The sequence below is a fragment of the Tursiops truncatus genome, chromosome X (assembly GCF_011762595.2).
Source record: "Tursiops truncatus isolate mTurTru1 chromosome X, mTurTru1.mat.Y, whole genome shotgun sequence".
Lineage (NCBI taxonomy): Eukaryota > Metazoa > Chordata > Mammalia > Artiodactyla > Delphinidae > Tursiops > Tursiops truncatus.
The window spans coordinates 123,456,466-123,472,238 of record NC_047055.1 but is presented as its reverse complement, the minus strand read 5'-3'; the positions used below and the strand labels follow the sequence as shown (position 1 = coordinate 123,472,238).

The 15,773-nt window shown below is 46.9% G+C and overlaps 1 protein-coding gene across 3 annotated transcripts in view; it reads right to left on the bottom strand.

Moving 5' to 3' along the window:
• Nucleotides 1–15,436, bottom strand: part of LOC101338804 (patatin-like phospholipase domain-containing protein 4) — a 33,945-nt gene extending 18,509 nt beyond the window's left edge. Inside the window, exons 1-4 of one of the 3 annotated variants that reach the window (XM_073799155.1) lie at nucleotides 15,370–15,436; nucleotides 13,622–13,806; nucleotides 8,391–8,485; nucleotides 7,600–7,735 (exon numbers count right to left, since the gene is read on the bottom strand). In XM_073799155.1, coding sequence (XP_073655256.1) covers nucleotides 7,600–7,735; nucleotides 8,391–8,485; nucleotides 13,622–13,801 — 411 coding nt within the window. In that variant the 5' untranslated portion in view covers nucleotides 13,802–13,806; nucleotides 15,370–15,436. Of the gene's footprint in view, nucleotides 1–7,599; nucleotides 7,736–8,390; nucleotides 8,486–8,835; nucleotides 9,761–13,621; nucleotides 13,807–14,975; nucleotides 15,037–15,369 lie in introns of those variants that run through there. The other 2 variants (XM_033849643.2, XM_033849644.2) reach the window with 2 other exon arrangements.
• Nucleotides 15,437–15,773: the final 337 nt, after the last annotated feature.

The window sequence follows — 15,773 nt, the reverse complement described above, 5'->3', positions numbered from 1 at the left end:
TACGTGAGCGCCAGGGCATCGGTCCTGGGTGCCAGCGCGGCCTCAGCCACGGGCCCCTGACAGCTGGTCCGAGAAGCATGGCGGGGCTTCAGACTGGAGTAGGAGCAAACTCAATGGTGTCAAAGCACAACAGAGGGACTCTAGCAGGAGACAGGAAGGGATCGTGCCAGGTGCTACTGCGCGTCTCTGCTGTGCCAGGCTGATGCTGGGTGCCAGAATCAGCTACACAACATCTGGGCCCCGTGTGGAGCGAAAATGCAGGTATTCGGAACTGTAAGGTGTCGAGAGCAAAGCATGAAGCCATGGTACGAAGACACCCTTGCACAAGAATTCTCAGCCTTCTAAGAAGGGTCAATGCAAACGAGCCCCCCACTTAGGCATTCATTTCAAAATCTCAGCTTTCGGTGTGGGGCCCCCATGACGTTACCCACACCCCCTCCACAAAGACGCCAAGCAGGAGTGAGCATCCCCTCCGGTGATTTGCGGAAGATCACGTCCATCCGCGGGGCCGACAGGATAGAAACCAAGCCTCTTCAGGCCCAACCTCGTCAGCCCCCTGGTAGCCCCGACCTGAGCAGCTGAGCATTTTTCAGAGCAAGGCTGTTCACAGTTACTGCCTTCACCCTAACGAATCTGGCCCTATCATCAGTTGGCTACTCCTTTAAAAAAATAATTACAGACCCTAGGTACGTTCTGCAAGCACAATGCAGCTATTTAATGAAGTTATTCGGCAAAAATGCAACACTGCACCATAGCGATGACAATTTGTGCATAGCACACATATTGCGAAATTACAGTACTTAGACACCCTTAAACAGCCAAACACACTCTATAACTGTAAGGACTTACTTCACTATAACAGACATGTGGCCTGCAAAAAAAAAAAAAAAGAAAAAAGAAAAAAAATCACTACCCTTAGAAACAGAATTATGTGGGTTTTTTTACCTCCCGTGTGTCAAGTTATAATGTGAAGTTCACAAGTTAATGCTTAGAACTCTTTTTGAGCTGTTTAGATGAAAAATGCTACCCAATTACTTTGATACAGATAGTAACAGTAAGAATCCTCTGAACTGACATGAAAAGTGCGGTGAACTGGAAAATACCTGTCATCCCCCCCAAAATCAGTGTATTTGTTCTGTCATAGTTTATACGGGCTAGTGATTTGTATATCAAACTGTGGTTAGTGGGAAAATTAGCTTTTGATGGTTAGGAACTAAGCGGCTTGTCTTATTCGATGTCAACTTACTGCCATTTTATTGCAAGCAAACAGGATTTTCTAAGGCGGGAGACAGTTCATGAAATATGTACTATCATGCCTCAACATGCTTCTACCGTCTTACCTCACTGGTGTTCCAGTGAAATTTTTCTCACCAACAAATATCGATACATCTAGGGCAGTGGTTCTCAAGTTGGGGGGGGTGGGGGGTCTGAGCCCCCTGGGGACATGTACCCATGTCTGCAGACTGTTTTGGTTGAGGGCACCAATACAGAAGGCAGGGACCTAGTTAGTGTTCCTGCCCTGTCACTTAGCCCAGCACTTTAAGAATTACATGTACGTGAAACCATTGATTTTTTGTGTTTCCTTCTCACCAAATACACAAGGATAAAAATAAACGTCAGCGACTTACTGTAGCAACTGTATAAAGCATTGCCAAGTGTGGATTCAACACACGTTCAGATTAGCTTTTTTCATTTTACATTTTATAGAAAAGGGGTGTTTAGAAAATTATGTGGCCTGGCTTCCTTAGAGAATAAATTGTCAACCAGTTTCATTTATGCCTAAAGTTGACTGTGGAGTTTAATGAGAATCTGGCTGTGTATTCAGAACCTGCTGGTGCAGTTGAAATTCAAAGACAGATTCAAATTTGTCTTACCCAGTCTTCAAGATAATGACCAATCTTAAATTCAGTCCTTATTTCACCTTCACGGGGCTAAACGTGAGAAGGTCTTGCTGTAAGAGCATGCTCACCGTGTGCAAGGCAATTCAGGACATCCTGGCAATGGAGACGGGTGGTGGGGGGGGACACCATCCTGCAGGAACGCCTTCCTGGGCGTATGGGTGTCAAAGAGCATTCACGGATGTCAAAAGACCATCTCAGAGCACATACACGGGGCGTCAGTTTTAAACACAAATTTGATGATTTGTATCAGTTCAGACAAGGGCCAGAACACTATCCCTCCCGCTCCGTGGCACGGTTAATTTCAAAGCCATTCCTGCTGAGCTGTGGAGGTGGTGTACGACTTTCTTGTAAATAAAGGGTTTACTTCCGTAAGTATGCGTTGCAGGAGGCTAGTATTGAAATATGTTTGGATTTCCTGATTGCATGTTTCCTTCTGAAGAAGGATAGCCCAGTATAAAATCTGGAGCTTAAAATGGGTGAGTTGAGGTGCAAGATGTATACATTGGGACATTCGGGGCACAATATGTAAACGGGCCCACAAATCAAGGAGTTGCTAAGGACCCATGACAAGTATTTGCCTCTGTGCCTGGGCCTCCTGGCCGATGCTCCCCAGGGCTGGAATCAGTGTCTATAATATGGGGTTACGGGGCAATGTGGGGCTTAGCCCCGCCCCCATGGCTCTGCAGGGCACTGCCCTCGTGGGACGTCTCTGCAGTGCCCTGTGCTGGCGGGGGTCCTGGCACTCGGGGGCCTCTGGTGGAGCTGCCCTGATGACCTCTGAATGGCCTTTGTCCATGGTCTTGGACTATATACAGGTCCTGGCTTCTGTCTAGACGGCCAACTCTTGGAACCTCCTTATCACAGGGTTATCTGGCCAGATGGTCACACCCTTCCTGTTGTGTCCCAAACAGGCTCTCTTATTCTCTTCAGTATGCATAGGGTGAGAACGTTCCAAATCTTTAAGTTCTGCTTTGCTTCTGAGGAACAATTCCATCTGTAAGTATTTCTCTCTTCTTGTGTTTTACTCTAAGTAGCCAAGAGAAACCAGGCTGCTCCTTCAAAACTGTGCTTAGAAATCACCTCATCAAATATCCAGTGTTATCACTTGCAAGTTCTACCATCCCCAGAACACGAAGACATGAACATAATCCTGCTATTCTTGGTCAATGTATAACACGGGTGACCTTTCCTCCATTGTCTGATAACATTTCCTCGCTTCCGTCTGAGACCTCATCACTATGGCCTTTACTATCCAGGTCTCTCTAAGAATATGGAGGCTCTCTCTACGGTTTGATTTTTTTCTTTCCGAGTTGTCACCAGAATCACCGACGGCAACGCAGGCTTTTTCTAACATGCACCTCTCAACTCACTGAGCCCCTGCCCTACTCAGCTCCAAAGCTGCTTCCACACTTTTAGGTATTTGTTGCAGCAGCATCCTCACCTGTCAGTGCCAAGTTCCTGTCTCAGTCTGCTCAGGCTGCTACAACAAAATACCACAGACTGGGTGGCTAAGAAAGGACACAAGTTTATTTTCTCAGAGTTCTGGAATCTCAGAAGTCCAAGATCAAGGGGCTGGCAGATTCAGTGTCTACTGAGAACCCACTTCTATGTCCTCACATGGTGGAAGAGGTGAGGGCGCTCTACGGGGTCTCTTTTACAAGGGCACTAATCCCATTCATGAGGGCTCCACCCTCATGACCTAATCACTTCCGACAGACCCCTGACTCCAAATACCATCATATTGGGGGTTAGGATTTCAACACAGGAATTTGGGGGGGGGGGACACAAACATTCAGACCATAGCACTGAATTAAATCACCATGGACATAAGATCCCAAATACTATGGAAATCCAATCCCAAATAAAATGAGTCTTTGGACCACATAATTGGTCCAAAGAGGTTCTCAGAAAATAATCAACTATCATTGCAGCTATCAGATGAAAGAATAATTTTTTCATGCCACCAAAAGTGAAGTTAATATAATTTAAGTATGAATCATCACACAAGCACATTGGTGAATGTACACCAGGTCAATGGTTGAAGAGGTATAAAAATCAGACGCCTAAAGGCAGCAGAACTTGGTCATAATCAATTTCCTGAGATTTTATAGATGCAGGTGAGCACGTTGCTCATGAACAAAGATAAGGGGTAAAAGAAGAAAATGTTTAAGAAAGGGTGAAGCCTACCCAGTCTGCAAAAAGAAAGCTGGGACCTTAAAATTTCATGACAGACTCACACAGGGATGCTGACCAGTGATGTGTGTGGCTTATTATCTTATTTGTTCATTACTTACTAAATATGGACTGTAATTAACAAGCTTCTAGGACTTGACTATTTCAAGCACACTTTTACATGATTTTTTCAATTTACTCGCCATGGTAACACCGATTAGCTTTCATCTCCATTTCACAGTTGAGAACACTGAGGCTCAAACGTAATTAGCCTCAGAGGACACCATCAGGGAATGACAGACCTAAATAGGAACACTGGGACATGCACAAAAAACAAGTGATAATCCAAGACAGTGTAACAAGACACAGACACACGGACACCCATGCACACACTGTGAGATACAGGTTTCTAGTTGGATTTTCAGGTGCACAGAGAACCTATCTATAATAAAAGGCAGCAGTCGGCTGGTGGATAATGAAGAGCTTGGCATTAAAAAGAAAAAAAAATCTAGTAATTAAGAGCATAAACGAGGCATTGATTAAAAATCACCAATATTTAGTACTCTCCCATATTCCTGTCCTGGCTAGCAATTGATCCTTGACATACTCTACCTCTGGTTTCAATCTTAATCTCCGTCTGTCACCTACAGACTTCCAAGATCATAGACAATAACCCAAGGCTGAGGGATCAGAGCCAGGCAGACAAAGCTCCCAGGAGACGCCAGTTACACACTGTGGGCTGCTTCTGCTCTTGGCTTCTGGAACTCAGCGCCCTCCGGTCTCTAGCTAAGGAAGTGGGGGAGTGGCCGGCGCCTTTCTTCTCTCCCCTGACACTGAATGAGGTGGTCAGAACTACCACCCCAGACGGCGGTCTCCCACTGGCCTCTTTGATCAGAACACAGCATGTCACTGCCCAGTGTGTGTGTGTGTTGGCGGGAGGGGGAGATATTTTCCCTTCATATTCTTCTCCCTCCCTCCTGCAGTCTTCACCAGTCTTACTTTTTGAACTACATGCTCATGAGTATTCCAGGCATACATTTCATCATTTTTATAGCCACCATCTGCTGTCAAGGAACCATCTATCCTTCCTTTCTTTGAGTTTCTGCAAAAGGTTAGAGCATTCTACTAAACATTTAAAATACTTCTCGTATAACCTAGGATACATATTAATTATTCAATTATTCTCCTTACAAGGTATTATACATTTGTGCCAACTAGTTCTCTTCTGTTCAATGAACTCAAGTAATTTCACCAGTTCTCTGAGTAGTTATTATCCAAAACAAAGCAAATCAAAAAAGTCCTGTTTGCTTACTGCAGTACTTTGCTATGGCTGCTATAACAAGTTACCACAAATCGAAAGGCTAAAACAACACAAATAAATGTATGATCCCAGGGTCTGGAGGTCGGGATCCAGCACGGGCCAGATCCACCTGGGCAAAAAAATTCAGGTGCTGGCAGGGCTGCATTCCTTCCATGGGCTTGAGGGGAGACTTGGTTTCCTGCTCATTCAGATACTGGTAGCATTCAGCTCCACTGGCTGTAGGACTGAGGTCCCTCTGCCTTGCTGGCTGTCAAGGGGAGGACCCGTAGTGCCATCCTCATACAAAGGCTCCTGCGCCTCTGAAGCAGTAAACATCTCCATTTTTAAGGACACACGTGACTAAATTAGTTTGGGTCGGCCCAGCTAACCCAGGATCACCTCCCCATCAAGACCCTCACCTTCACCCCATCTATACGATCCCTTTTGCCATGTGAGACGCCGTATTCACAGGTCCTGGGGATTACAGCGTGGACATCTTTGGGGGACGTTATTCAGCTCACGACACTCCCACATGAAAGGAATTAAGAGGGTGATTTTATCTCGCGTTGGGAGAGGGGGCCATGGCTACCAAGCAGAATGTTAGAGGCCTAGACTGTGGTCCCAGCTGGGCCACTAATGAGCTGAATTACGTTTTGTCCAGATCATTGAACATGAAGGATCCAGCTTCTTCATTCTTTTAATAGATGCCATCTTAGTTCATTGACTTATTCATTCCCATTCACTCATGGAGCACAGGTTGAGGGAGCTGATACTGTGCCAGGCGCTGGGAATACAGCAGTGGACAGAACACAGCAGTCCCTGGACCCTCCTACCGCCCACCCCCACCCCGAGCTTACACTCTGGTGAAGGAAGATAGACAAAAACTAAGTAAACAGAGCAGTAAAATTCGTATGCGAAACAGTGGTAAGTAAATCAGGGCGGGATATAGGAAACATCAGGGGCTCGGCCACTGTAGATGCAGTAGCCACGGACAGACTCAAGGAGCAGGTAGTAACTGTGGGTAGAATTCCCCTCGTTTCACGATAGGATAGTCTTTTGCTCCCAACCTTGTTCTCTTCCCAACAAGAAGAGGTATTCTAACCACCGCAAGCCTGATACATCTGCGTCGGCATTGACGACTGGTGACAATTCAGGCATGGGTTATCAGCTTCTCCCTTTCTATTTTTTAAGTCTACACAAGAGTATAATAATATTATAGAAAAATATTTTTCTAAGATGGAATGACTATGAATGTATAAGTGAGAGACGGGAGTGAAAATATTCTAATCTCTTAAGTCACAAAGTAATTTTACTTGTCAGCTCAACATTTCATTAGGTATTTCAAATCATATCATTCAAACATAAAATTCGAGCAGTGAGTTTTGATAGTGAAACTCAATGCATGTATCATCTAATTCAGGTGGAACTCGTAGCTCTCTCAATCCATCGCCTGCTGCTGTATCCAAACACGCGTCCTCTGCATCACCTGAAGCTCGCTACAATTCCCACAAGAGGAAAAAGAAGAAAATAGCCTGGCTTTTCGAAGAGAAGTGCACCCTTTCAAATGTAAAATAGTTAATGTATTACCTTAGCAATGCACTGTTATTTGCAAATCAGCTGAACTATCCCAGAGACAATGATTTCCCAACCGACTTTCACATGTGTTTGGATAGAAAGGCATCAACGCAAAATGGAAGAAAGGAAAAGGAACATTAGAGTGAAAAGGTAAGAGACCTGAATTCCCACTGGCAGTCAGTACACCCTGGGGTGTGTCACACAAAATCTTTCCACCCATTTCTTCTCTTAAAAAAGCGACAAAAGTACAGTAATCTCACCTGTCCTGCCTGATTTACAGGGCTGTGGAAGGACCGAATACGGTAGTACCGAAACAAAGTCTTACACAAACTGCAGGAGTATTATCTACGTCAATGTAAGGAATGGTTCTTGCTAGTCAAGTTTAATCCCAGGATAAACGTGAGCACACGGAACATCACAAGCAAAAACACTGAGCTACTCGTGAGGTCTCTGGGAGCCGCCTGCCATAAGGCGGCCTCGGAGGGATACTGGCGGATGCATCCTTCAGACGCATGATTCATGGAGCATGCACCATCCATCAGGCACGGTATGCAATGCTGGACCTAAAGAACGCGGGCGCGCTCACTGTTTGTGGAAGTATGTATATCAGCACTTGCTCATTCCCTCCAACAAGGAATGCGGCAGTGTTACCTTAACGAGGTCCTCCCGGGAGGGAAAACTGGAGACTAAGCAGTTTTCTCTGGTCTTGGTGTTGGTGATGGAGACGTGCAGGCGGTTGTGAGCCAGCTCGTGCGCGTTGGGAGGGAGAATCGCCTCCACTCCGCTCCTGAAGAAGAAATAAGGGAGCCGCTGCGCCCCACTGGCCTGCAAGCCTTGTAGCTGCCCAGACTGGAGACCCGAGAAGGAGCCCGGAGACAGTGACAGCGACACCTATGGCTTACTGGATGGGGGATCTTACATGTCCAAAGCAAAAAAGGCCTGGAGAGACACTCCATCATGTTCGGCAGGCGGCAGACAGGACAAAGCAGCCATCTTTGCTACCCGGGGGCGAAGGAGGCCACCATTTATATGGGGAATTGATGTCAGGTGGGCTCATCTGTTACCACAGAAACTAGCAGCTCACAGCCCGTCAGGTTAACGCCCATCGTGGAGGGCAGGTATCTCCCTTTAATAAAATATCAGGTGGAGCCGCTCTGGCCCAAGGATTAGGCCAGTCACGAGCTGGGGCAGGAGGCAAGCACGTTTGTGAGTAGGGTGCAGATGAAGCAAGGACTGGTCGAGCAGGGGATGTACAGAGAGCAAGAGAACAGCCATCTTGAGCGGCTTGGCCACGCACTGCATGATTCACCTTTAATTACTGACCGCCCTGTAAATGCTTCAGGAGAGAGAATGCTGACTGGGCTTGCTACAATGTATCCAGAGCATCCTCTGTCTTCACAGGCTTGGGGGAGGGGGCGGGGGAATGTACTCTATATATGCACCTCAATCGGGCCATGAAATCATAGCCGGGTGTCACTGCCCCGAAAGTCTGCCTTCGGGTTTCTTCGGCAAAACTGTAGGTAAACTCGTTACATTCCTGAAAAAGAAAATTAATAGGTGACCCTATGTTTTGTCAAAAACATTACGATTCTGGTTCCAGAACCCTGTGCCTATCACACAAGGCACCTGGACCGTATAAAGCCAACCCCAGATGTCGGATGCTTCACAGGCACGCATCCCCACGAGGCCTGTCCCTCACCCACCATTCCTGGGCCCCAGGCAAGCTATATGGTCTGCCAATTGCAATCTTTTTTTTTTTTTTTTCTTTTTCTTTTTAAACCACCTCACATGGCTTTGCCCACCTGTGGAAAATCCTTGACGGCTGGGTTCCAATTGTAACTGAGCACATTTCTCTACAGGCCTCTCCAACATAATTAAATTCCTCACCCACACCAATCCTGTGGCCTCTGGAACGTTCGGACTGCAGCTCTGCAACAGTGCGGACGATTCACACCACCACCAACAACAGAGAAAGGGCTTGCGATGACTCTACCGGGTCAGAGTCCTTGGAGATTAGCTTGGGGCACTGGTCTTTCACAAAAGTGCCCCCAGTCGGGGCTAACAGGCAGCCAGTGCTGGGATCCACTGATGTGGCCTCTGTTGCCTCGTCTTCATATAGCAATGCAAGGTGGGTATGGTCACCGCACTAGACGGCTAAGGAAACTGACGTTTGGAGGGTTAAGTATCTTTCCCACTGTGCCATCGAAAATGAGCGTCAGTGCCAGGATTTAAACCCAGGTCTATCTTTCATTTATTAGTTCATCCATTCAGCAACCTACTGGGCACCAGGCGGTGGGCTAGGAACTGGGATTCGATGGCTGAGCGTGAGATACACAGAGCCCCTGCCTTCCTGGGACTGAGGAGTCCCTCGGTGAGGAGATGGCAGGGCGCCAGGACAGCATCCATGTATGGGGCAGATTCACGTCCCCTCCTTCCCCCGAAGGTTAGGGTAGCCCCGGACCCTGAGAATTGGTGCCCTTACACAGCAAAAGGGACTTTCCACATGCGATTAAGTTAAGGGTTGCGAGATCAGGAGATGCTCCTGGATTATCTCAGTGAACCCAATATAATCACAAGGGTCCTTGTAAGGGGGAGAGGCGGGCAGGAGGGTCAGAGTTGGCGAGATGTCAAGGTGCTATGCTTATGACTTTACAGATCGAGGAAGGAGCCAGAGCCAGGGAAGGCAGGACACCTCTAGCACCTGGAAAAGGCCAGGACACACATTGTCCTCCGGAGCCTCCAGAGGGAGCGTGGCCCTGCTGACACTTTGATTGTAGACAGTGAGACCTTTTCAGACGTCTGACCTCCAGAACTGTTAGAAAATAAACGTGTGTTGTTCAGAGCTGCTATGTTTACTGTCATCTGTTGCAGCAGCAACTGGGAGCTAACACAGTGGGCATCAACCTCCAACCTCACTTTGCTAGGCTGAGACCTAAGATACAGACAGGAGTTGGACAGGAGACGGAGGTGGCATACGACAACAGGCAGAGGTAGCGGTGAGAAGAGTGCAAGCAGCTCAGACGGGGCAGAGACCAGAAAGGCAACCTCAGTGAGCCATGAGAGGGCTAAGGTCCACGTGGCCCTGGGAGTCGTACTAAGATATCTGCACCCCAGGTGAGAAGGGAACCCTCCTACACTGTTGCTGGGAATGGAAATCTCAGCCACTATGGAGAACAGTATGGAGGTTACTTAAAAAACTAAAAATAGAGCTACCATATGATCCTGCAATCCCACTCCTGGGCATGTGTCCAGAGAAAACCATACTTTGAAAAGATATATGCACCCCTATGTTCATAGCAGCACTATTTACAACAGCCAGGACATGGGAACAGCCTAAATGTCCATCAACAGATGAATGGATACAGAAGATGTGGCACATAAATACCATGGAATATTACTCAGCCACTAAAAAGAATGAAATAATGCCATTTGCAGCAACATGGATGGACCTGGAGATTATCATACTAAGTGAAGTAAGTCAGAAAAAGACAAATATTATATGATACTGCTTATACATGAAATCTTAAAAAACTGATACAAATGAACTTATTTACAAAACAGAAGCAGACTCACAGACTTAGAGAATGAAATTATGGTTACTGGGGGGAAGGATGGGGGGAGCGATAAATTGGGAGTGTGCGATTGACATGTACACACTACTACATTTAAAGTGGATAACCAACAAGGACCTTCTGTAGAGCACAGGGAGCTCCGTTCAATATTAGGTAACAACCTAAATGGGAAAAGCATTTAAAAAAGAATAGATACATGTGTATGTATAACTGAATCACTTTGTTGTACACCTGAAACTATCACAACATTGTTAATTAACTATACTCCAGGGCTTCCCTGGTGGCGCAGTGGTTGAGAATCTGCCTGGCAACACAGGGGACACGGGTTCGAGCCCTGGTTCGGGAGGATCCCACATGCCGCGGAGCAGCTAGGCCCGTGCGCCACGGCTGCTGAGCCTGCGCTCTAGAGCCTGCGAGCCACCACTACTGAGCCCACGAGCCACAATTACTGAGCCAGTGCTCTAGCGCCCACGAGCCACGGCTACTGAAGCCCGCGTGCCTAGAGCCCGTGCACTGCAACGAAGAGTAGCCCCCGCTCGCTGCAACTAGAGAAAACCCACAGGCAGCGACAAAGACCCAATGCAGCCAAAAATAAATAAATAAAAAAAAATGTTAAAAAAAAAACTATACTCCAATATAAAATGAAAAGTAAAAGAAAAAAAAAGAAATCTGCACCCCATCCTGAGTCAACAGGATCCCGGGGGTGAAAGAGGGGGAGGTCACAGGATGAGATGTTCAGATTTGTGTTTGGGTGAAATCACTCTGAATGCTTAGGTAGGTGGATTGTAGGCAGCAGGGGCAGACGCAGCCCTGCCTGTTCAAGAAGCCGCTGTAGACTTCTAGCTGAGAAATGGGGGTGCCCCCCCCCAGTGTATGCTCTTTCTACTAAGCCACACTGCACACCCAGCTTATTTTCTTGTATTATTTTTGGTTACACACACACACACACACACACACACACACACACACAGACACGGCCCCTGACCAGACTGGAAACCTATTAAGGAATGCACTTATCTTTGAGTTAGCTCCCTGCTGTGTCTAACGCCATGCCTGGCAAATTCTGAGGGCTGAGGAAAGGCCGGCTGCGCTGAGCTTTTTAACATATCAAAGTCTAAATCTGCCTGCCACCTAAAATACACCAGCGTCAGGTGCTGGTCTTAATTATACATGCACCAGCTCGGAGCTGGATTCATTACCCACATCGCTGTCACAACACCACAAAGCTCGAAGAACTTATATACCAACAGGGAGAACTGAGCTAACAGGGACTTGAGTAGGTAGAAAACAGTTTCCTAAGAAAGCTCAAAGCCATCCTTCAAGGGGTAGATTTCAAATGCTCAAGAGAAAAGAAATAAAGTAACCTCAAGGCAAATGGCTGAAAACTGATTTTGAGAAAAGAGAAACGAGGATGCCCTAGGTGAATCCAGAGAATCATTTTCCACTTGCCAACGTGAGCGCCCGATAAAGAGTTACCCCTAAGGCCTGACCAACACAATGAGACAATACGACTGGATCTCCAATTTACCGAAAATGTAAAAAAGAACAGGTAATCGGACTGATATCAAAAGTCTCAAATTCAGGTAAAGGATTCAATGTCTGAACATCGCAGAATTTCAGTGAAGGGGCTATATGATCACAGCATTTCCAAATCAGTCTAATTCTAAATCACACTTAATATATTTCAAACTGCTGAGGATTCAAAACCAAATCTACCCCAATCCAAAGCTGGGGATTTGCTCCCACCTAAAGGAAAGACTGCACTGAACAGGAGTAAACAACCCCTTAGTAGCCCTGTGCTTCAGAAAGGAAATAAAGAGCTGGGAGGGACTAGCCTGCACTTCAAAGCACATGAGTCTGCTACTTTCCCTGACTTCACGTTCTCATCCTGTACAATCTCTAAAATTTTCCATCACTTTTCTAGTATATAAAAAAGAAAAAGAGCAGTGGATTTCTGAATAACTGGTATAAAGTCCAGTTTCTCTTCCATAAGCAGCTCATCAGAGATTTGAAAACAAGATTTCTGATGTTTAAAATGTTGTGGATTTCAACATTTAAATGTGACAAATGCATCCTTGGGCATGGAAATGTTAATCATTATTTGATTACTATTCCAAGCTGCTAGAGAATGTAAGTAATTAACAGATAGAATATTCTCCACCTGCAGAAGCCAGTTCTCACAGTCAGAGAATGCATGATGGCTGTCTAGAAGCAGAAAACAGGCTTTAAAAACATAGATTACATTAAATGAAATACTTAATGCTCATTTTTATTACTTCTAGATAAACTGCTTGGAATTCAGGGCTTCTTCTTACTGTGGGAATGAAAAACAAATTAAATTCCAATATCATTCCTCTTAAGAGAGATTACAGGGACTTCCCCCGTGGCACAGTGGTTGAGAATCCACCTGCCAATGCAGGGGACACAGGTTCGATCCCTGGTCTGGGAGGATCCCACATGCTGCGGAGCAACTAAGCCCGTGTGCCACAACTATTGAGCCCGCGTGCTGCAACTACTGAAGCCGGCGTGCCTAGAGCCCGTGCTCTGCAACAAGAGAAGCCAGAGCAATGAGGAGCCCTCGCACGGCAACAAAGAGTAGCCCCTGCTCGCCGCAACTAGAGAAAGCCCGCGTGCAGAAACGAAGACCCAACGCAGCCAAAAATAAATAAAAATTAAAAAAAAAAAGATATTACAGGCCAACATTTTAGTTTATATGCCTGTCTGTAAATAGGAGCAAGCAAAGACTTATCAGCCACATGTTCAAGGCCTTGAGAACAGGCTCTGTGCTCTTCTCATGATCAGTTAATGGAGAAATATCCTTTGCTTGAAAGAAACAAAGCTGGAATCTTAAGACTAAATAAACACTCAAGAGTAAAAGAAGGGATTTTATTTCCTTGTCTTGTCGTCACCCAAAATAATAATCTTTTCCAAATGGAGAGCAGAGATCCTGAATGATTAAATTTTAAAAGAAGTCAACCTTTTCTGTTTCCCAGGCAAAGGATTATTTCTCTGCAGTTAACTTAGTAGATAGTTAACAATCATCTTCGTTGTTTGGGCGTAATTTCTGGATGAGAAACACAGTCTAGTTACTACTTAATTACCTCTATTTTTTGTGGCGCTGTTAGCAGGACAGAAGCAACCAAGGATCCCGCAGAAGCCCCGGCAAAGGCCTTGACATTCTTCAGGAGCTTTTGGCCGTGTTTGTAAAGTGCGGATGCTGCCCCCAAGTGGTAAATGCCCAGAAACCCACACGCTGCAAACGACAAGTTGATGTGCTTCATTCTAGCTGTGAAATTGGTGACACAAAACCCAAAAATGCCCGTTAAGTTGGTATAGTTTGTTCCACATGCTGTGTACTCTTATGCTAGCCTCATTCCAAGGCTTTCTTTTATATACAGAATTCTCTGTTCTAAGCATAATCTTTTCAATTAAAGTCTAATTAATCACCCAAATCTTTCAAGGAAACTTTTCCTTCTCTCACCTTGACCCACTACAATCATATTAATTAAAAAAAAAAAAAAACTACAACAGTCTATATTTGTTCAGTACATAGACTATGCAACCTACTTTTTAATTACTTGGCAAAAACCAAATGGTTAAATTCCCATTGGCAAGGCATTTGGTCCTTTTTTCTTGACCTTTTGATACTTTTGGGGGTGTGGGCTACTGGTAAAATCATTAGAGAAGGTAGCAAACTTCAAATGAAAGACACATTTGCTCTTTGCGAGTGCATCAGTGAATTTAAAACATATGTCTCGACTCCCCACCGTTTCCATCGTGAGCATCCGTTTTTTGTTGCTGTTGTTTTGTTTTGTTTTTTTTAACCTGATGCTCTCAATTATTCAATAATGCAATACTCAATTATTCAACGATGCAGTGTATTTCATAGCCAAGTTTCTCAAGACAAACTAAGGTCATGACTGGCGAGGGCAACTGGAGGCTCAAAGAAATGACATCTGCATCACCTGATACTTGCAACAAATCTAACAATGAAACTGTATTTCACGAAACTTCAGGGGGAACGATTTCACCACGTGTATAAAACAGTGCCCCCCCCCCCACATTGCTCCCCCTGGATGCCCTCAGGGGTTTCTCGGGGGTCCCGGGACCGTCAGATTAGGCACTTGGTCCCGGCCTGGAATTTATTTAGGAACCGAAAACACTCGTTCTGATGCGCAGAGCCAGGCCCTGTGCGAAAGGAGGCTCAAGTGCTGCAGCCGAGCCCCGGTTTGGGTTTCATTTTTTCAGACTGGAGAGAGGAGAAGGGGATGGGTCTCCAGGGGGGCCGACCCATCGTACGCAGGCCCAGTACCCCCACTATCCTGTGGTCTGGGGGTGGCGGGACGAGGGTCGCTGCTGCAACACCCCCAGGGATGCCTACACGGACCCACTCGCCCGGGAGCCACCTCCGGAGGGCCAGAAGCTGCCCCTCGCCCGCCCCGCGCTCCGCCCTACCAATGCAGGTCTGAGGCATTTCCGTGTAGAACTTCGTCCCCCGCCACTCCCAGCCCGTCATCCCTTATACGGAAGGCGGGGCCGGGCCGTCAGTCAACCGGGCCGTGCCTATCAGGGCCGGACCACGCCCGCCCAAGAAGCTTCCGCAGAAGTGATTGAGGCCGGACTACCCGCGCGGGTCTGTGACGTCATCGCGCCGATGCGTGCGTCCGCTAGGCTCCGCCTGCTCCACTTAAACCGCTGGACTCGGCATGGCGGCGCGCCCTCGGCCGCTTGACCTTGGTGTCCCCTAGGGCGGGTAAGGGATAAGACTTTCTCGTCTCGGGTCATACTGTCTTCGGATACCTCGGGATGCATTTTAGTCCCTATGCGCCACGTGCGGGCCGGCCCTCACCTGCACGTCTGCTGACCCTGAACGACCCTCATTTTCTGTGCACCGGAAGTGCTTGGCCTTCTTGGCGGCTGCTCCCCGGCAGTGGTTTCCCTCCCCCCTCAGCCTCGGGGCGGTCCAGCTGTCCGTGTAAGGGCGGGGTCTAGCGGCTACGTTGGGATTGGATGCCCCGCAGCTTTTGGAAGACTACCTCAGATATTTCCTTAAGCATTGGTGGAAAGGCCGCACTATGGCTTTGGGCAGCGTTCACGTCCGTAGCCCTCCTTAAGCTGTGTGGCCTTGGGTGGGTTGTATGACCTCTCTGAGCTTCCCAGGTGACTTCTCTGCAAAATGGGATGGTGAAATCCGAGCTGGTGCTAAATCGTAACGTTCATGCTGCATAGCAGGGCTTCAGCAGACCAGCCTGT